Genomic DNA, 24674 nt, shown 5'->3' with positions numbered 1-24674 from the left:
CGCATGATCGCCGTGTTTAATATTTTCATGCCATTATTACGTATTATTATCATTATTATTATTATTATTATTATTATTATTGCGCCCGTTCTGTCTCGTATAGCGATCGACTCGGTGCACCGTGTGTGCTTGTGCTTAGAATAATTAACGTCTATATAGGGCATAGGTATTATAAGTACATAATACGTCGTACGTGTGTGCACGATAATATGTAAAATTATGTCGATGACCGATGTAGTATATTTTTTTTTTTTACGTCTTAGACTTATCTCCATCGACGTAACCAAAAAAATAACAACAATGTCGTTGTCGTCGTCGTCGTATAATAATAATAATAATATTATATTGATCCCGTCGCCGTGTCTCGCGCCGTGTCAGACTGTTTGGAGTGTATGTACACAGTAAAAATATGTTTCGGCCGCGTATTGTTTTGGCGCCAATTTTTAATCAAAATCTCCGACGACGATAACGGCGCCGACACTTAATTTTTCTGTCACAATCGATTCACCGTGTTCCGGCAATGCTATTTGACACTTCAATATATATATATATCGCAATCGTTTATTATTAATTATTATTACATGGAATTTTGATATCTTATTCGATTACAAAGATTAATGTTATTTTATTCTCGTTTTGCTCTCTACTCTTCTTCGGTTCTTCTCCAGCTTCCGGTGCACCGCGTTAGATACTCACTCTCCTTCCGATCGCGCTCTCTATAGACACGCGTAAGGCGGACATCACTGTCGACTAGCTTCTCGAAATTTCTTCTGCGGAATCCTCCGCCGCATTGACATCGTTTGCTGCGATATCGAGACCGTGCGCTATATGCACTTAATATAATACATTAACTATAATACCTACAATATTATTGTAATGCGAACCGCCCAATTTTTTCGGGTTGCATAATAGGTACCGATTTGATTACGCATTTAAGAGGACATTATATCGCATGACACGTCAAACGAGTAATACCACTTGCTGCCCTTCTGACAAATGTTGAATATAAAAAAATTTACGTTCAGGACGATTTGTGTTACTCTACTCCGTTGTTTTTTTTTTTTTTGTAACATTACAGTAAATTGCGATCTGTGGTCAAATTTAAAGGCGAGAATATTATTATAATCCAGGACCTCTTGTAGATTTGTCTTAATACTTTAAAATTGAAAAATACAGAAAAATATCTACGTTGGGCTCAGGTTAACATTAGATAATATTGATAATAAGTCGGTTTATTGTAATATTAAAAATTGTAGAGTAAAAAAGATTCTGAACGTAAATTTTGATAATGCTTGCGTTAGTATAATAGTATATAGGACAAATACAACAAGATATGCCACTATTACGTCCTCTTAATAATTGTTGATGCGTAAATTGTATGCACTATACACTATATCAGAATTCCGATACGTTAGAAAAAATATCAAAATCTAATCTTTAAAACAGTGTAATTACGGCTTATATAATAATTATGTGGGTTTCCTGAGATATTGTCAAATATTTTTCTCGACAATTCTGACGGTGCAAGATAATATTATAATACAATTTATTATTGTCTTTATTATAAGAGCTTATTTTTTATGCTCTAATATTAGGTATTTGATTTCTGCTCTGTTATGTAACCGTTATATTTATTTTCAACGAACTTTATTTATTTATCATGAAAAAATATTAAAAGTAACAATATTCTACTATTATAAGTTATAACTATCGCGTTTTAAGTACTTATATAATATGAAATAAAATACTACCTAATTTTAATTTTAATTGGTGAATCAATACAAAACTCAAAATAGTATAAGTACACTTTATGATAATATAGCATTAATGAATATTAATTTAATCAAACATGAACATTTCAAGGAAAAAAAATTGAACTTAGATTTATTTGCACTATTTTACATTAAGTATCAGTGCACCTATTACCAACAAGAATAATTATTATCTTTGTTAGTATATATTAGTATATCAACGTTAGTATTATAAAAACGCGCATACTCGTGTAGTATAATTGTATAAATAACCATAACAACATAATCTTATCTACAATGTCGTGTTTAGTCTTTAGTACAGTTAGTAGGTAACGATATTACAGAGAGGCATTTAATAGTAAAATAGGTACCTACATATCCAATAGAATTATAATAGAAGTATTAATTTGAAAGTACCTATACTAGATCACATAATATATTAAAACATTTTAATTTTCATGAAACTATATTCATACAATATATAAGCATTATAGTTATGTTTAAATTCAAAATAAGTAATATAATAGTTAAGTAATATATTAACATAGGTACCTATCATACTTTAATGAAATAAAATAATAAATATAAATGAAAAATGAGAACTTTATAAATAAATAAATAATTTCTTATAATTTTTGATAATATTTTTTATAATATTATGATTGCTTTTGTAAAAATTTTAAAACAAATTAAACAATCATACATGAGTATAAAATCTTAGTTCTATGACCAGTCGACAATTAAAATAATAAAAAATGTAACTTATTTAAATACTTGTAGAATAAATAGTATATACTTGGTAAAAATACTAGGAAAAAAATATAAAATTGTATTAATTATAAATTATAATATATTATATGTTTTTGGCTTACTATTTTTATTGATTAAATTACATAAGCTATGTATTATGTTTTTAAAGTTAATTCATATAAAAGCATTGTTATGCTGACTACAAAGTAGAGTTAGATTCATAAGTAAATTTTGTTTTATATTATATTTAAAAAAAAACCGTAATATTACTATCAAATAAATTATCATTATTGAATTTGTAAAATATTTTTATAATAAATAAAATACAAAACATTCGTGTAAATGAATAAGTTGGATAGTTAGATAGTTAAAAGACGTTGAATTATAATGAATACAATTTGGCAATAATAATTAATAAAACATCATAGGTACTTATGTGGTTTTATTTTCTTCTTTACAACTCGACTGTAAAAATTGCAGATCACAGATGTTTTATTTTATTTATTTTATATGTTTACTACGGGTACTTTTCATAAATTGTATGTACTAGAATTTATAATTGAACTTTTAAAATTATTTCTGAATTTCCCTAAACACTATTTTGTTGGTTTTTGAATTAATTATTTGATTATAAAATGTAATAAATTCAGTTTTATTCAAAATACGAAACCGTAATTACTACAAAAAAGTTTACAACAATAATATTTTAACTCAAGTACTTCCACCAATTGTATTTTGTTTGTATTATTGAAAGTGTTTGGTATTCATATATTTTTATTCAAACAAATATAAAACATGTTTTGAGAACTAAAAATAAGTTTTATTTTATAGTATATTTATAATGGGCGGATATTGATTATTAAATCGTGAAAAAAAAATTACTTCAAAGTATACTATACGATTTTAATAGACCGTGGTACTTTGGATATCCCGTAATGATTAAAGGAATTATTTGTGCAATTTTTTTATGTTACGACTTACGGATATGTAATAAGATTCCTATATATATGTATAAAACCACAATATCAATTTAAAATTTAAATATATATGTGAGTATATAGAGAGAGTGAGAGAAGCAAATGCCTCTGGCAGAACAGGGTTTAAAGTGGATTGAATGCTGTATAAGTAATGACAATTTAAACTTTAAATTTGTTTTTATATTAATACTAAATAAAGATACTGCTTTAGTGCATGTTTTAAAGAAATTATTCTACGTAACTACTTATTTCAACTTTTATGTAATTATTTTATATAAAGTGTAAACAATTATGTTTTTGTTTGTACATAAATATATTTAAAAAAATTCATATATTGAGTAGATTGATGTCTTTCAGAATTTTATCATTATAGAATATTTTAATAATTTAATAATAAAATCTACCAATATATCTATTACATTTTATAAGTTCATGCTGCCAGTTAAGTATTAAAAATGTATACCTAAATCTTAAAATTGTTTGCTATTTGATTATTATACTTATATTCAGTTACATTAGACATAATAATATAACTATGTGTTTATGTACATTTATCTACTATTATATCCATCGATAAATTATTTATTATAAGGATATCGTATTTAAAACACTATTAAAAAAATATTTTTCTATAAAATGATTGAAAAGTTATTTAATGTATCAATATTTTAATCGTGAGGATTATTCTTTTATGATAGTTTATTGGAAGAATTTAAAAAGCATATAGCATAAATTCCTGCAGTATTTCTTAACAAATTTAAATATATTATATCTTAATATCTAGTTTACAAATTAAAGTGATAAAAAGTTAAACTAAATTTTGTGTACTTATTGTATATTTTAAATTATAAATTAATTGAGAAAAATCGTATAATTTATTAAATAGTTATTAGAAGAAATCTTATGTTCACACGTCATGCATTAGGACTAATAATAATATGTAATTTATATAAAAATATATATAGTTATTTTGGAAACCGTATACTCGATGTTCAAGTATTAGTAATATGATCATTATTATGTCAAATTTTCATGTACATATACCTACCTGTATAATGTATTACAAAATAGTACACGTATAACGTTTTAACTATAGTTCGCTTATTTCTCAAATATTTATGGAAGACACTTTTAGGGTTGCTATTGACCATTTATTAGATAATTACAAAATTGTTTTCTTAACTTTATTATACATATTATAGTAATATGTATTTTTGAAGTTAAAGACATTTAACTTTAGCTTTTAATTACAGTTAGCATAGTAGACACATTTTTTTCTTATTTTTATTTTTTAATTGTTTAATTGTTGTTAAATGTAAATAGAAACACAGAAATACAGAACTACATAATATATATTAAGTCACTGTTCTAATAATGCGGCCCAAGTGTGACAAACTTTAAGCCATAGACCATTATGATTGGAGACGCGGTTTATTGCACATTCTATATAAATACAGAATGATAGTTTATAGTATACACATTTGGTATTTACATAATGTATCGATTAATTATATTTTTAGTCTAATGTGATAATGTATTATTAAAATGGTTTGGATAGAAAGTATTAATTATGCATTTCATAAGTTCTTATATGGTGGATTATATTTACAAATTATAACTTAAATTATTAGAACACGTCATATAATATGTTTTAGTCATTTAAAAAAAGATACGAAGAATTACGTAGTTAAATGATTATTTTTGCATAAGCGCCGTTAGTAGCTTAAAATGTGCATCAATTTCCTGTTTACTATTTAGTATATTTAGAAACAAAAATGATTTATGGTTAGATAAACTTTGTATCTTACCAACATAATTTTTTATGTAAATAATATTATTATTTTGACATTTTGAATAATTTATCATACGTGTGATTAAATTTACATAGGTAAATGTGTACATTTATGTAAGTAACTATTGATAAATACGTTAACACATTTTTATTTTCCTATCATATTACCTACATAATAAATTATACTGAAACGGTGTATGAATGTAGTTATTAATTATAATTTAGGTAGTAATTACTTTATTTTACAGTTTAATGAATTATTTTAAAACTATGCAAATGATTGAGTCAAGTTACAATGCGATATTATGTAGATTTATTATTATTATTGTTATTATAATTTTTGTAAATCACTGCAGTAATTCATTCAACCCGAGTCTGAGGAATTCCAAACGTCCTCGAACTCCTCTTATAATAATACGCCAGCTAATTTATCTCATCTCTTGATTACTGTAGTTAACTCCGTACTTCAAGACCGGCTTTCGTTCCCATACAATCAGTCGTGGTATCCTTTACATTTAAAGCATTCCAACTGACAACAATTCAATCGTTTGTAGGTATATAATATAACATCGGAAATAACAATAACATCTAGAAATTACATTAAAAAAGGCATTCAAAATTGTTATTTGAAAGAAAACAATTTTGATTAAATATATAAATAAATTTAGAACTATATATTCATATTAAAAAAAAATAATAATTAAAAATATTGATGAATTTATATAGGTGTATAATTCATGGCGACCAGACGTACTCTTTTTTGATGCATGTCCTAGTTTCCTTAACTATAGTGTTAAGTACATGAAATTATACACTATTTTTTTTTATTTTTTTATTTTTTTATTTTTTTAATATTATGATTTTTTATAATTTGGTTATTAATTTATATTATATGATTCAACCTAATGTATTCTGATTGATTGGTTGGTAGCTTGTTAAAATAATTTGAATGTCTATACTTTAGCCTAAGTAGACTTTAAATCACTTAAATGAGTTAAATTTCAAAGTATTTTCATCATAAAGCTACACACTATGGTGTCATCTAATGTTAACTCATGAGTTGACATGAGTTGACATTAGATACAGTTTCAAATAATTAGTTTTTATAATTGATAATAATAATAAAAACAGAGTAATCAGATGAAAAAAACAATTTTTATAGAAGATTACTATTGGAAATGACATGAGTAACATGGGTAAAATAGTTTACTCATTGGGTAATTATGACAGAGGAGGAGCTAAGTTATAAAATGTACTTTTTTTTAAATTTTTATATCTGGTCACCATAGCTATATTACAAATGTGTAATGCAAACATTTAATACGTCTTTTTATCTTTATTTGAATTTATAGGTGATCACAATAATGACCTTCGTTTTTATATTTATAAATATGGAATCACAATAAGTACTACTTATATAGGTATTGGTATAAATATATTCATCTACGTATCTTCGTCTATTGTTTCTGTAATTTTGTGTGACTAGACTCTGGATAAATTCAGACATTTTTCAATTTAACAATAACCAGTGATCAACATATTTTCTAAAGTGTTTAACTGTTACAATAATTAATGCGTCTCTAATATAATAACAATGACATAATACCTATGTATATATTGTATTCGTGTCAGAAATTATCAGAAATTTTCATTCCAAGAAAATTTAAAATTTGCAAAACAGAAAATATTATGAGCAAAACAAATATTATAGCCTACAGGTACTTGTCACTTGATAATAGATGCTATAGTATGGTTTAATAGGCATAATAATTTTTATATTTATCTATATAAAAGCCGTAAAGTATAGTGTTTTTAATTTGTATAAGTACTCTAAAAGTTTTTTGGTAATAAATGTCTAAATTTTGAACTAAAGTTGTTTTAAAAATCGATATTTAGTTTAAAAAAATTTTATTAGTTTCTATTCGATTTAATTATTTATTGTAATATGTATTAAATTATTAGATTAGAATAGATTAAAATATAATTAAACTATCATAATGGTGGATAATATAATAATTATATCCTAAATATTCATACTTACAAATAGTTATATGACTACTACATAGTATATACAGATAATATAGTTTGTATTTACTTATTGCATTCGTTGGTATAAAGAAACCTTCTAATATATTAATATCTTTTTAATATAGATTTTTTAATTTTATACCTATCTATAATTATAATTTTAGAATTACGTAACACTTGGCTGTTGGGCATTTGAAATTATACCTATTACTAATTTGTAAAGTAATTAAGGTCTGCAATTTGAACTGTTAATGAAGTTATATACCTACATAAGATTTTCTTAAAAACAAAAATATCAAAACATATTTTGATAATTAATATACATAATATGTAGGTAGGTAGGATTTGTGAAAGCTTATTTTCTGTCAATATTTACACAATAAACCGTTACCACAATTATTGAATAGTTAGGTGTAATAATAGTAATACTTAACTATATGACCCTATTACGTGAGAGTAGGTATACAACTATAAGTATAATATAAACGTTTTTGTTATTGATATTACCCAAAAAGACTAAAAAAAACATATTCTTACTGTACAACAATTAATTAAATTTGCTAAAATATTTCAACATTATTGTAAAATAAAAGCTATTTTCAACAAGTTGAATGTATTGATTTTAAAAATATTTTATTTTTAATTATATATTATAAATGTTTTCATATTTTAGTACAATTTTAAACTATTTGTTTGCAATCAACAAGTAAAATATATTTACAGATTCTAAGTTATAACTTAATAACTAATTGTTTTGGATACTATTTTATTTACTTTTATTTAAAAAAAATTGTTATCTTCTGTTTTAAAGTTATAAATTCAGAAGATTGTTTTATTGATATATTTATACATTAGTTATTCATAATATAACATGTCAGGAAAATTTATTAATAAGAATTAATAAATTAATTCATGATTTAATTAATTTTATATTTATACGCATCATGTTAAAAGACATCAATTTATAATTTTAATTGATGTGTCAGATTATTAAATAATTCTTGTATACTTATTGCAAAATACTTGTTAAGTTTATGCAAAATTAAATAGGTAGAGAGGTATAAATATAATTTAAGAAAATTGATGATGTTAGTATTAAAATGATAAAAAATTTATCATTTGATATTTACAACGAAGAAATTGATTAATACTTTAATTAGTTTTGTTTAGTATAGTTTGTTATCATATAGGTACTTATATTTTTCAGTACTTTAATTAATTTTTATATTTCAGCAATTATAAATAAAACAGGTTCATTATATTTTATATTTAAAATATATTATTTTTGGTCACTAATTATGCTATTTTTGTTGTTTCTGTTTCTTTATGATATAAATTATTATTATTTTTTTTAATTATTATTAAATATTGTGTTCGATTATCTAGTTAACCTACTTGTTATTAATTTTATATTAAGCATTTCAAGAATTTGTTCGTAACGATAATTTTTATTCTTCAAACTAAACTGTGTTCTACTTTGGCGTGATCGTCTTACTAAATAATGTAGGTAGTAAATTATACATTGCTTAAATGCTTAATGAATTGAAAACCTCTAAATTTTTTGATAAAATTATAATAATTGAGATATAAGATTATAAGAAAGCTATAATTACTGCAGTTTTGCAAATTCCTACATGATATAATCGCTTATAACTTATGTTTATGTTATACTGTATACAGAGGATATTAATTTTGTGATTGAAGAATGTTATTATTTTATACAATATCTTCACTATTGTGAAAATATAAACGTGTGTAGTTAAATTGGTTTGAAAAAATGTAATAATCGCAATATTTAGTTATAGTTTTGCTTATTTCTATAAATCGACTACATTTTTGGAATTTAATTATTGTAAACACGCTATCAATTTGTATTATATTTAGGCATATATTTAGGCATAAATTAATAATGATAGTAATCAATAGTATTTATTATATTATGCTCAACAACCATAAAATTATACAATTTTGTATTAGAAAATGCTGATTTTGCACTGAAAAGAATTTTATTAATGGCTTCTTTTAAATGTATTATTATCATACAATATTATGTTTTTATATTTTTTATTAGTTAGTAAATCTTAAAAATAGATTTGAAGCTGATCTTTATCGAAATACTTAACCGATGTAATATAGATGTAGTAAAAATTGATAATAATAATATTTAACATTATGTTTATTGAATATTTCGAATGAATAGAGGAGCAAAATATGTAAAAAAAATTATTTCCTTTTTTGTAATATTTAATTTATATTGTTTTTTGATAAACCAAGTTTAAGAATTTTTAGATCTTTATAATATAGGTATTTTATATTTTTATTCTATTAAATAATGATTAACAGAGATAATTTTGTTTAGTTATTTATTTTTACTTATTTCTCAATAAAGTGTTAAAAACTTTAAACTGAGTTGGTAATTAAAATTTCTAGATTAAAATTTATTTATTAATCATGTTTTACCGTTTACGTTTTAGTTCCTAATTTGTTTTTTATTTGTTTCAAAATCTTAAAGATATGAATCAAAAATACTATGTATATTTTGTGTCTAATTTATTTTTGAGATAGGTTGATATTTATTACATATATACTTATATTATTATTAATTCAAATTTCAATTAATTTTATTGATTTTGATTCTTAATTAAAAGAAAAAAATAGATAAAAGTATGTGACTATATTATTATAACTAAAAATAAACAAATTTAAAACTGAAATGTACCGATTTTAAAATTTAAAAAAATCAGTTTTAATTAACTAGAAAATGTGACTAAATAAATAACAAAATTAACTGGTTTTTACACAAAAAAAGTAGACAACGAAAATCGTTAAATAAAAAAAAAAATTTTTCGGCTTGAACTTGAAATTATGATTAAAAATCAAGTAACTTTGAAAATTATAAATAATATAATTTGGTTTTTTGTTTTTACTTCAGTATAAAAGTAATACATTTTATTTTTTATAGTATTTTAATATAACTATTTAATAATCTATAATAATAATAATAATAATAGTTGAATATAATAGGTACATTTATTATAGTTTTAAGCATAATTTTGTATAATAATAATAGTACTGATATAATGATGATTTTACATGTATGAAATTTAAAAGTTTAATCTCTTGTTAGTTATTTATTTAAGTGTAATAAAGTAGTTGTTTTTAAAAATAAAAAATGTACTAATGTAGGTACGTACCTATATTCACGGTGCCACATAATAAACATTATCATTATCTCCTATAAGAAGGTCACTTGAATTAAATAAAAGCTGTGTTAAAGTCTTGAGTCATTCCCTTGCCGTACACTAATTAATTTGTCTTATTATACCATAAGCTAAATATCGAAATATATCGTTGTATATAATCAAACTATTTTTCAACTAATTTAATTATAAATTTAACAACATTTAATATTATTTTTGTAATATTTCAGAAATGACAGGAAAACGAATTGTGGTAATGGCCAGACATGGCGAAAGTGAATGGTCTAAAAACAACGTGTTTTGTGGATGGTACGATTCACATTTGTCTGATCGAGGTAATTAAAATAATATACCATCTCATATAACTACAAGTTACGAATTTAATATTATAATATTGATGATAGTAACTTTAAGATAGTTGTAACATATTAACATTAAAAATAATTTTATCGTATCAATAATTATAAATTAATAAATTATAACATATGATAAATATTACCGTTTACCAATATATTTTATAAACACATAAAATATTAATTTAATTTCAATTATTGATAGAACTCGAATATGATACACATATATTTTTTTAACTGCATGGATGATTGTAAAAACGTCATGAGTCAATTATTTAAAATTTTTGGACGATTGATAAAAACTGTATAATTTAAATAATTTTGAAAAAAAATTAATTTAAAAATAAATATTTATTAAAATATAGCATATACTAATTATACAACTAAAGACGTTTTTAAACTAAACGCATATAAATACATGACTATTATTAGGTATACGTTTTTACCAATATCTAAATTTCATAAAAAAATTGACTCGTGACGTTTCTGCAATCATCGATTCAACTATAGTTGAATCATATTTATCTGATATGTATTTTATGTTACACACAGACATAAATATTAATTTCTCTTTTGAATAGGTATAGAGTCTGTGTCTACTTTTACAGTATTTATACTGTGTAATATATATTGATTTTTCTTACATTATATCATATATTACTTACTTCTTTAACTTCTTAATTGCATTAATATTTAATTGAATTAATTTATGTAATGTGAAACTCATAATACATTATTTTCTACTCGTATCAGGTACGAACGAAGCACTCGAATGTGCACAATTGTTGAAACAATCAAATTATAAATTCGACAAAGCTTATACATCTTTGTTGACTAGAGCTCATCAAACTTTGAAGATAATTACTGAACACATCGATCAGCCAAATCTACCAGTAGAAGAGTCATGGAGACTAAATGAAAGACATTACGGAGCTTTGACCGGATTTAATAAAGCTGAATTAGCTGAACAATATGGTGAAAATCAGGTAATATATTATTATATTAAAGAACATATTATGGCAAATTTATGGTAAGTAATTATCATAAAATTGGACTAAAATCTTGATATGTTTGAATTTTATTTCCGATACTTTAAAAGTTCATTATAATTTATAAGATAGCAGTACATTTAATGGGATCGTTTATTTCTTTTGAGTTTTAAATATATATATGTATAAACTGGAAAAATTAATCTGTTATATAGTAAATATAGTTATTTGATTGTATATCATCATTTAAAAGGCTACTGTTATAATAGATGTGTGAAACTTGAATTCAATGCTTTATCATCGTAAAAAAAAAATAAACTGTCAGATGTCTTTATTTATGAAAATATTTTTTAATTTATTTAAATTCCTAGGCTTATTAGTACTTTATTTTTAGTTAAAATAATAATTATAATATTAAAATATATATTTTTGGTTATTTACTATAGGTTTTAAGTCAATACTGATGTTTATAGAATGGTGTTATTAGAATTTTGGTAAAAAATATCTTAAAATTGTATCGTGTTAGAAAATAAAAATGTAAGTCCATGTAATTAATATTTTTCGAATAACAAAAATAAAAAAACTAAAATCGTTATAAGAAATATCTTATAATATAGATTTTATCTTAATATTTTATGTGTATAATTAAATAATATAATATATTATACTATTTATAATATATTTTGTTATATTATATGTTGTGATACTATTGATGTTCATAAATATAAATAATTCTACTATTATCTAAATTATTCTAATATTATAATTAATTTTAATTTAATTATAGTTTTAAATAATAACATAATAGTGTGTAGCTATAGTTTTTTATTAACATCAGTTAGGTAGATTTTTAAAAATGTCGAAAATTCAAAAGGCTTCAGTAAATACATTAATTAGGTACTTATGAACTGTATGTGTTAATTAAAAATCATTTGAAAATATATTATTTTTAATAATTACCTTTACACGGAATTACACTGTGAGTAATTACAATGTTAGACTTATAAAACATACATTGTGAAAAGATTTTCAGAGATAATTAACTTAAATTATTTGTTTTTGTACAACCAACAATTTTTTATTCAATTTAAAATATGATAAAAAAAACTTCTATTGTAAATGTTGTGTTCAATAAATTTACACCTGTATAATTGTAATATATACATTTGAGTAATGATCACATTATTGTTATTTTCAGGTACAAATTTGGAGACGAAGTTTTGACGTTCTTCCACCAGAGATGGACAAGTCACATGCATATTATATGTCCATTTGGTGCCATCCAAAAATCGTTGCTCACTCATACACCACAAGTGAAAAATTCCCTTCTACCGAATCGCTTAAAGAGACTATGGAGAGGGTTATACCTTATTGGGATGATTATATTGTGCCTAATATTAAACGAGGACAACGAATTTTAATCGTTGCCCATGGTACGGTTTTGCGAAGTCTTATCAAGTACTTAGATGGTAAGTTTTGTTTTTGTTTTCATAATATGATAAAATATACAATAATCATTGCAATTTAACTTTTTTTTTTTAAATTAGGGGTATCAGATAATGATATTTGCTCAATAAACATCCCTTCGGGTATTCCATTCGTTTACGAATTTGATGATGATATGAAAGTTTTATCTTCAAAAAAGTTTTTGGGCGATAAAAAACGAATCGAAGAAGGAATTGCAAGAGCTGCGTCAATCGGTTCTCATTAAACTGCCAATTATGAAATCGACTTCAGCAAATGACTATTTTTAATTTGGAATTTTGTCAGATATTTGCTAATTAATTATTATGTTTTATTTAATTTTATAAGTTAATTTTTAAATATATAATTATTGATAAAATATTCTTTTTATAATAAAATATAGTATTAATAATTTAATGAAAAATATTTATTTGTGAGTTAAATGTATTGGAGATAAGTAAAACGCATGAGCGAAAATCAAAATATATTTTTCTATAAATTATAAAATAAATGTTGTATATTAATGTGGCTTAATAATAATTACATTATAGTCAGTGAACAATGTGGGGGATATCACCCAGTCACTTTTTTTTTAGTAGAATTTTCTAACCCCCACTTATTTTGTTTAAAATTATTCATCATCTCTTTTAAATTTTGAAATATTATTTATTAAATTATTCTCATAACTTTTGTCTCTTATACAGATTGACTAAATTTTTTTAGAAAAATAACTTGAGAGGATGTTTTACTCGCATGTTGTTATCTCCGTCTTAATAGCGTACACTATAGCAAATTTGAGTTTAGTAGAACACATCTGTGATGTTAGTTTTAATATTAGAGTACCTAATTTACATATTATTAAATTTAAAAATAAGAATATTATCTAGGAAATGTCATATGCTTTTATTGATATTATCATTTTAAAATTGTAATATTGTACCTACATAACTATAACTCACTTTAAAATGATAATAAAAACATATGACATTTCCTAGATAATGTTCTTATTTTTAAATTTGATGATATGTAAATTACTCTAATGTTAAAGTTAACATCACAAAATGTGTCCTGTTGAACGCAAATTTACGATTATGTACGTTAGTAAGACAGAGATAACACATGTGGGTATGACGTCCTCTTAATGTAAAATTGAATAAAATAGATTTTGTTTTCTAAAATTTTAACTGAAAACCAACAAACTATATAACGTCATTTAGCTGCTTAAAATACAATTGTCTGATATCTATTATAATAGTATAGATTATTTACTTATCACTAATCTCTGAGTTAGATTAGGGATCACTGTACTCTATTATACTGGTGCTTATAATGTAGGAATTAACTGGATTTGTGCCATACCCCCTCTTCTTTTGATCCATTTCGACCAATGCTAATAGTATTAATAAAATATTAGTAAGAAAATGCAACATTAAACAGATGTTGGTAATAATTATTATAACCAATAACTAACTGTTAATTGTAAAATATCAGAATACATTTAAATAAAATCAGAGTTTTAAAACTTAAAACTAGTTTTAGAAATGTACAATGATCAGAACAGTATGGACTAAATTAAATTACAAGTCACACTCACGTTTCGCATACTTAATAAATATACTTGATTGAAGGCTGTCAAAAAAAAAAAAAAAATACATAACAACTATTTCATTTAAAATTCAAATAGAGCATTAAATAGGTAAGCAAACAGCACATAAACCATTTTATTTATTTTGACATTTTAGACATTTACTATCTAATTATCACTTGATACAATGTTATTTAAGAGTTTAAATTATTTCCCGAAAAATAAACTGATATACATTTTTTATGTATATTATTTTAAAATTATACCTGTTCGGTATTTTCTAAGAGCTAATAAATATCGCGTTTACATTTGGGTAGAGTTAATAGACAATATTATATTTTCCAGTAGAAATTTTTTTCTTTAAAAATGTTTAACAAAAACAATATGGGATTTTAGTAGTATAGTTTAAAAATATCTGTACAATCTTGGTTCAAGACGTACTCAGCTGTTTTAGAACACGCTATGCGCTTTTGTTCATTGTATTTTTCCAAAACGCGTTGTGAAAATTGGAAATTCGCCAAAACGCGATTCGATCGTTTGAAAAAGTCCTAAACGCAAAATTTTAAACGTACCGGTGCAACACATGTATGTGCTTTCTTCGCTGCTAATTTAGTACAATCGGACATCGATTGTGATATTATTAAATTGGAAATCGATGACTGTATAGAAATAATAATGATTGGCGCTCAGATAATAATACGTTTTACCCGATAGTCGTCTCGATGCGATGAAACGCCAGTGCGATACGTTCGGCTAAAACATCATCATAATATACGTGCGACTATTATATTAATAAATATGATATCGAACGATTGGGCCGCACGACTGAAGAGGACTAAAAATAAAAGTCGGGCGGACGGCGTTGCGGGGGGGAAAAAATAAATTAGTTTGTACGCCGTTCGACGAAAAGCGATGATTTAATAATATTAATAATATGTAAATTGTACGTGGAAAAAAAAAATAAGAAAAACGATATTACGGCCGCCGCGACGTCGAAGCGCCTAGGCAACACAACGGGCGTCGGTCGGGTCGCCGGGCCGGGCCGCGAGATGGCGCTGTCGGTTTAAAACTCTTCGGTTCGAGGTTATCAGGGACGGCGGAAAACGAGAGAAAAAAAAAAACAAACCGACGCCGCTTCGCTTATCAGCAACAATAATAAAATTAATAATAATATATTATTATCGTAATACGATAGGACGACGTGCTGTCGAGATGTGTATTATAATCGACCGCAATAATGTTATTTATTGCTATTATTATTACGACCGTTGTCGGCTCGACCGTTTTCGTCGACCGAACTCTATCGTAACAACGACGTCGACGACCATCGCTATATACGGCCAACCGCGATAGTGTTGCACTTTTCAGCTCGTGCCCATCACGTCTTGTCGTCCGATCGACTCCGTGGCCACCGTATCCGCCGGCGGTATTTCCGTCCGCCGTTCGAATACCACCGTAGTCGTTACCGTCGCCCGCGTAATCGTAAATCGGTAGTCGTCGTACTCGGTTTAGCTCGTGCACACTCAATAAAATAGAAGTCAGTCTCGTGCCGGTGTACAGCGTTCGTCTTATAAATGTGTATATCGCCGTCGTCCGGGAGACACGCACCGCCGAAGACGCCATCGTATTATGGGACAGACGGAGAGTCACAGATCAGGTGAGATCGATAATAATATTTCACCTCTAACTTTTACCTCGTCTTGGGTACCCATCTTCTACTCGGTCGTCCGGACCCCGGTCGATGCGATTTTTCTCGATTTCGACGGTCGCACAAAAACGCGAAATGTATAATTATTACCTTATTATTATTATTATCGTTATCATCACACCCGACAGAGGTTTGTGTTGTGATCGTTTCTCTCGTGACATTTGCGCATAACTATGTACGTAGAGTCGTTACCGAACGTTCGACGAGCTACGTGTGCCGCCGTCGTCACGAAGTTACGTGTCCGAACTGTTATTATAATGATTAATGGGCGTACTTGTAATATTATTGTTTTTCGTTGTTGTCGGTTTTATTGCTGTACGGTTGCGCGCGGTCTCGACGAAACCGAGCGAGGAGCAACCCATGACGGAACCGGCGGGCCCCCGCACGGTTTAAAGTTCTTTGCCGAGATGGCTGCCGCGGTACACGTTCTCGTAAACATTGCGATTGTTACGGCAAAATAAATCATAACGTTAGGAAAAATATTAATAATAACGATTTTTACCACGTGGGGTATTTTTTTTTAAGGGGCCGTGGACTCGAAAAAAACGTTTTCGTACGCGTGTGTCGAGCGCTCTCTGTCCGCCTCCCCGATTCCCGTAGAGTTTCGCGTTCTAATTATGGAATCACGCACGAGCTCGAGAATGACGAAAAAAAAAAATAATAACGAGTTTAATAACAAAATAAATGAGTTTTCGTAAGTCGTCCGTTAGACCAAAATACTGCAATATTATCATTATGGGTGGATCGATATGAGTCTAGTTAATCGTACATTCGTGATGATTACTTTATGATTTTTACGATCTATTATTATTATTTCACATTATAGGTGTGTATTATACTATGTGTGTATGATATAGAGAATATAATTTTGTTCGTGTGTTTTTTGTCGGACATAATCAATTTCACGAGTTCAAAGTTCGTATAGGAAAGGGTGAGAGTTTCGTAATATTAGTGTTAACGATCGATTCCACTGCCGTTCGGTGAGGTATTTATTAAGAATTTGTTTTTGTCTCCGCGCGGGGCGATTGGAAACTCCCGATAGTAGGCTCTTTTTTTTTTTTATTTTATCGAAAATACGAGGTGTACAATATATTTAAACATTTTATACTAGCGATTTATCTATCTCCGTTAAGCAATGCTTGTGTTGGAGATAAAGAGTTGAGATAAATATTCACATGAAAATTAAGACAAAATACAAATAGGTCACAATAAAATAAAGAGGATAAAAAAAATATTTATTTTCTAAGTTAAAGAAAAGCCATTTTTTTATGTATTGTTTAGCAGTATCATACGATTTTGAACATACATTTTTTTTTGTTTCTCGGGTCTACTCTTATGTTATCTGACAGAAACTTGTAAACTCTCCCGAGTCTTCAGTACTACCTACTTATTTAATTTAATAAAAGTCCAAAAATAAATCTAATATAAAAAATATAAGTATGATAAAATAAAAATGTTTAAATTTAATTTTTTTTGATAATAGGAACACAGATTTAAAAAAAACTTATGGTATCTATTTTTTTATCTTTATAATCTAATATTTTTTGAGTTATAATTTTTTTGATTTTTTGTATGACTGTTTTTAGTTGTTTTTTTAGTTGATTGCAACTTTGGATTTTGAACAATTTTGACCCATAATGTTGACCGGGAGAGTTTATCACCGCCCTCTCCGTGGTTTTTTCCCAAAACGTTTTTTTATAATTACATTAGCCTGTGAACATTCATTAAATAAGCGTAATATTTATGGTTTATACACATCCCAAAAAAATAACTAATGCCTGTGAGATATTTAAATAACGAGACGCTCTGATTACAGTTTACACGACGTGCAATGTAATGTTGATAAAAACGTGTTCAGTGCCGAATTATATTATTATACATGTATAACCGGATGTATCCGGACAAATTAAAGTTTGCAATCACTGACAGTAAAATGTTGTGTGTTCATATAATCTATCATACACTGTCTATAAGCTTAGAGTTGTATGTAATTTATGAACTGTTCTGTAGATTGTGTATTATCCATTACCCATTTTCCATTATATTACAATGTTATAATATGTTTTAACTATTATTAGCTTATATTTAGTTTTCATATTCGACATTGATGTTATTTTTTTGTTTTATTATTATGAATATTTAATATTTAGTTATAACTTACAAAAGTAAATCATTGTAGATTTATAAAAAAAAATATTTATAATTTTAAATTGGTACGTTCTCACTTAATACGTTTGTTGTTATATTATTAACATTTAGCATTTATTTTGAAGTAAAAAAAGATAATGAAATAGATATTTGTTTTACTGATTGGAAATAAGAAAGATATATTTTACTCGAGTCCGGATTAGGAACCATGAGCTACGGTGTTCATTGAATGTAAACAATTTTGTTAGCCTTTTTAAATATTAAATTTGTGTTCATAATTATTTTATCGTACAAACTTTTTATATTTTGTTATCAATATATTTGAAAAAATAGTAATATGATAAAAATTAAATATAATAATTACGTATAATTTATTTTATTTTAAAAATATACGTACAGTGGTCTATTTTATTCTCATTGTCCACAGCCTTCCCTCCATACTGTAGTTTTACTAATGTACCTAAGCAATTTCAATTAAACGGTGCTATAGATTATATAGATACATGATTTTAACTATGGATAAAATCTTATTTATGTGAATCATAAACTATTGTATTTAATAAAAAAAAAAATTAATAATTTATATTTTGCATTAAAAAGATCGTCCATCGTCAATGGACGTGGGTGGTGCCCCTAAATCCGTGGTCAGACACAGTTTTTTTTACTTAATTCAGGTCATTAATTTTTACTGTATCATACATTTTAGTCTATAACCGTTATAATAACCTGGTACTTAAAAATATAACTATTTTTTCTTTAAAAAAATTATGTGATATTTCACAGGTGGTTTCTAGGATTGATATTAAGAAATAAATGTATGATTCTTACAAAAATAAAAAAAATTATAAAATATTTACTAATATCTTTTATTTTATAAACTCTTAGTTTTTGTATGTAATACCTTATTGAATTAAACATTTTGAAACTTTTAGTTAAAATTAAAAAAACAATACAAATTAATAAGATCTAATTATTTTCATAGTAATCAAGGTATTATTTACTTGTCGAAAATAATTGTATTTAATTAATATTAATAAAATGTATATTGACAATATCTCAATATCTTATGATCTAAAGCTATTGAAGTTTGTTGAAATAATTCTTGAGAGGAAATCGTATTCGTATGTGTTGTCTCAGTCTTACTAACATACTAGTTAACACACCAAAATGTATATTCAGCAATTCCAATTAAGTATTGTTAAATTTAATATTAAAGTAAATTGAATTACATATTATTATGACATTTTAAGTTTTAAGTGAGTTATGAGCGTTTTTTAAATATTACAATTAAGATACTTCATAAAAACTAAAATATCGCAAAAATTTATCATATGCGTGTAGTTAAAAACTTATTATTATATATTTTCTTTAAAGTTAAGAATATCTTATATTTTTAATTCTGAGTTTTATAATAAGTTTTAAAACGTAACGTTAGTTGTACTGAAATTTTCCATGTTCCACGTGGGCGAGAGAGATAAAATAAATAGTGCACTGACATTCTCTTTAATGTTTCATTTAAAATAGAACGTACTGGTTTTTACAAAGGTGATGATACATCAAATCGCTTTTAAATATGTTGATACACTATTGTTACGTATTAAAGGTACCATTTATAATAAGATAACTGCAGTAAAATAACAATTATTGATAAATTTTATCTACTCAGATTTTAATTGATTTAACAATATAGTATAGCAATTATTAATATGATTTAGTTTGTAAATTTTCTTTAACATTTTGAACGGAACGAATTTGATTATTTTTTATTTTCGTTAGCGAGTAAAAAAACTTGAACATTTAGTAGGTACAAAGTTCCTCATAGGTTATTGTTCTTACAGCAATTAACATCGTAAATACATAGTACAATATTAATCATACGCGTTTGAATTTAAAATGTTGACAAAATGAGATACCTTATTAGTAATCACCTTATATCTTAATTTATGCAAAAGAAACATTTTTTTTCGAAAAAGTTATTTTATGATAAATTATAACTACAAAGATATTTTTTCGCAATGATTAAAAATATTTTATCATTTCGTATATTATTATTTTATGAAATAACTATACACTATGAAGGTTTCTAAATATTTATATCTACTAATTTCAAGCAATCAAGATTTTTATATCACGAACTTATTCACGCAGTTCTACGGTTCGTAATGTGTATTGATTTATATTCAACAACAATAATATATCATAAAATATGATATAATATTATCATAATAAAATTTAATAAATGCGATTTTTTTGACAAAAATTAGTTCTATCACCATATTATAAATAAAAATAAATTACCAACAATAATATAAATAAATTATAAAATATTTTTAGAAATATAGGCTGACAGACTACACTGTCTTCACATCATTTTTATATCCAATGATTTATTATTGAATTCAATATAATATAACACATCCATCACAGTAACATACTCAGTTTATTACGAAGTAGGTGCATATTTTGATAGTTGATATATTATTATATTAGTTATTATTCTATATAGATAAGATGCGATTTTTTTTATCAATATTAGAATTTTTATTTGTACAATTTTCGTTTATCTATGAATAAACGGGGGTATGTTTTCGCTTTAATGTGCGAATTGATGTGTGGGGTAGAGCCAATGAATACTTTTATTATTAACGTATCATTTGTAGTCCATTCTTGTCCATACTAATATGAAATGTATTCTTCTATTTCTATATAGTTTCTATTTTTATGAATCTGGAACGTTTCAAAATATTTTACGGTCAAATGGGCGTAATGATTATTATGAATGTAATTTCGCATAGCAAGCTGAGTACTCTGCACACTATAACCAAATGTTCATTTTATAACACTATGTATTTTGACCATTACTTTATTTACCATAAGGCAACATTTTGTGGGAAAAATTTACCATGGTGAGATACGGTTGTCCATTGTAAATTGTATTAATATTACCCTAGGCTCTAGAGTAAAGCCCTACCGCAATGAATTCAGGTACTGGTCACCCAGTGGTCAGTATTGTGTGGGTGTACATCTGGATGTATCTGGTATACACGCTGTACATCTGCTCTAACTATTTTAAAGTGGCTTTTTGTAATTTATTCCATATCTGTCGACCATCGATTATTATTTGTACGTACCTATTGTATATTACACTATTACAGCCAGTTCCCAAATAGTAAGACTAATTCTTTATAATGAACATAGACATTTTTTTTTTTGTATTTATTGATATCGTGGGTTCAGTTCTTTTATGAGTTATTGTTTATAAATAATATATAGTAGATAAACGATCAATATTTTATTTTATTTTATCATATAATATTGAAACAATTATTGTGGACCAACCTCGGAGCCAACGTATTTTTCTACTTAACCAAAAGGCTAAAAATAGAAAAACGTAGTAATACTGCCTGGATTTATGATTTCTTTTCTTTTAAAACATTATGTGTAAAAAAAAGTTTCTTTTTAATAGGTCCTGTAGGTTAAAAACTCAAAAAGTAATTGCCTATTATTAGTTATGGCGCTAGGGGGGTGCATAAATACCTGTTATTTATTAAATATAATTTGCGAACATTGACAGATATACTTATACATAAATTTTATAATAATTTTTTGTGTAGGTAACTATTTTATTAACAATTGTATTCAATCACTAATTATTTTTGAAATATATACTTTTTTGTGGATACTCATACATTTTATAAGCTGATATGTGTTAAAATCAATACAAATGTAATGAAATAATATATATTAACTGTAATACCTAATTATGTTTTAATTTTAATAATATTTAATAAATTGTTTATGTTTAAAATAGGTAATTCTAAATAAATCCTCAATTATAGGAATATTAAAATATATCATTAACGTTAACTGGTAATTGGTATCTGAAATGTCAAAAAATAGTCAGGGATTATATTAAAAAAAAAATCCAGTGTGAGTAATTTCTATCTAGTTCTATAATAATTAAGGCCTCTACCTAAAAAATTGTCCAGGGCCCCAAATACGTAGTGCCGTAGTGACGTAGGCCGTCATTGCCTACTAGATAAAACATCTTAACTTAAAATGGAATTAGGTACTTTAACCATTTAATTGAACTTAGAACTGAATTAAATTCCTATTTAAAAAAGTTATTTTAAAACATTTTTAAAATTATTCTTTATGTTTCACTTATAATATATATTGATTTTTTTTTTATGTTGTTGATATAAGTTCTTGTATGTCAGAATTATAATTTATTTATGTTTATTATAGATTGTACACATTATGTGTTTTAGTTGTTCAAAATAAAAGTAATTTACTGTCATAATATTTATTTATAAATTAAAATTTATAGATTATTTCATTTCCTCCAAAATAGTTAAATAAAAAATTAAATACCGGTTTCATCTTTTTTTGTGTTATGTATTTTTATGATTAAAATTAATTCATAGGTAAAATTTAACATCACGTACGTGTATCTTTAAATTTAAATTTAAATGAAATTCACTACAACCAATGAGTATAGGACTTATATTTTTATCTTATATTTTTGCTATTTTTTTTTTTTTTTTGGTTTTTATATTATATCAGATTATGTTTGCAGCAGACGTGCACATTTTGCTTTTATCTTATCCTCGTACGGAGTGTATAAGAAAAAACAAATCCTGTTTAGAGCAATAATAACCAAGGGGGCCGTGCGCACGTTGCAGCTGTTCTATTTATCGTAATGCCTGAAGCCTGTATAAATGCGAAGGGACTCGTCAACCGGAACAGGATTTAAAGAAAAAAAGTTCCCCTATTCCTTTCGTATAATGTGGTGGGGGACATGTTGTACAATTCGACAGGTAAGTTCCGGTCTGTATGGTCTACGATCACTTCCCAGAAAAAAAATATTCTTTTAAAAATAAGGGTACTTATTACTACCAATGATAATAGACAATAGTTTAATATTTCGTCCAAGTTGAAATTGTATTTTATGAAATTGCTTTTAATTAATACGTTTATATAACAAGTATTCCTCCTGCTTCGGTCACGGTCTTACGTTGATTATTAAATAAGAAAATATAATTTTTTCATAGACGAATATTCCGGTTTTTGGTGTTCTCAGTCACGCTTTCGATGTAACAACCTCGATACTTGAGCACGAATAAGTGCAGGTTTATCCAGACTAATAATTGACTCGACCAACTAGTAAGGAACATAAAAGTACCGGCATAATAACATAATATAATGGTATTTATTTGCTGGTATAGGATGAATGTGTTCGAGATCCATGCTTAAGATTAAATTATATTTACACTGTCTTGTTGTATAATACAGACTCAAAAGTCAATTTATTTTACAGAAATTAAAAAATTGGAATATGAATTTGGATGTTTTATTTATATATATAAATATACAAATTATTTTATAGAAATGAATCGTCTCATTACCATACTAAAATATACTATTATCATTATGTATGTTATTATGAGCGGTATATGATGCAGGTATATACAACATATTATATATAAAGTACATAGTTTACATAATATTATGTATTGTTTTTGATCGGTTATTATTATTATTATAGCAAGTTTTAAATAGCTAGTCAAATTCTTGTTTATGATGTATGTTATAAACTTATTATTACTTACAATTGTATTCAAATCAAATAATGATATAATTTTCTTTAGTTATACTATTTAATTTTATGAAATGTTAAAATTATAATACAGAACTGATTCGGGTCTTATAAAATACTTAGGTATATATTACAATAATATAGATTCAACGAACTATGAATAAATAATTAAATTAATAAATAATAATTATTATTATTATATTACTCTTTATTTCTCAAGAAAACGAATTCCTTTTATTTGATTAGGATTGTTATTATTATTAATTTATTTACTGTAATTTTTAGAGTTCACAGGTTAGATTAAAATTATTGGTTTTAAATTCATTTGAT

The 24674-nt window shown here is 25.4% G+C and overlaps 2 protein-coding genes across 8 annotated transcripts in view; both read left to right on the top strand.

Annotated features, from left to right (window-relative positions):
• LOC114125986 (2,3-bisphosphoglycerate-dependent phosphoglycerate mutase-like) overlaps positions 1-13815 on the top strand; it is a 38198-nt gene extending 24383 nt beyond the window's left edge. For all 7 annotated transcript variants that reach the window (XM_027989836.2, XM_050202243.1, XM_027989837.2 and 4 more), the window contains exons 2-5: positions 10729-10833; positions 11605-11837; positions 13039-13309; positions 13388-13815. In XM_027989836.2, coding sequence (XP_027845637.2) covers positions 10729-10833; positions 11605-11837; positions 13039-13309; positions 13388-13551 — 773 coding nt within the window. In that variant the 3' untranslated portion in view covers positions 13552-13815. The remainder of the gene's footprint in view (positions 1-10728; positions 10834-11604; positions 11838-13038; positions 13310-13387) is intronic.
• A 2265-nt stretch (positions 13816-16080) lies between these two features.
• The window catches only part of LOC114121049 (protein neuralized), a 30097-nt gene continuing 21503 nt past the window's right edge, over positions 16081-24674 (top strand). The window contains exon 1 of the mRNA XM_050202238.1: positions 16081-16546. Coding sequence (XP_050058195.1) covers positions 16519-16546 — 28 coding nt within the window. The 5' untranslated portion in view covers positions 16081-16518. The remainder of the gene's footprint in view (positions 16547-24674) is intronic.

The sequence above is a fragment of the Aphis gossypii genome, chromosome 2 (genome assembly GCF_020184175.1).
Source record: "Aphis gossypii isolate Hap1 chromosome 2, ASM2018417v2, whole genome shotgun sequence".
NCBI lineage: Eukaryota > Metazoa > Arthropoda > Insecta > Hemiptera > Aphididae > Aphis > Aphis gossypii.
Note: the sequence above shows the minus strand (reverse complement) of the source record. Positions and strands in the feature narration are given on the sequence as shown.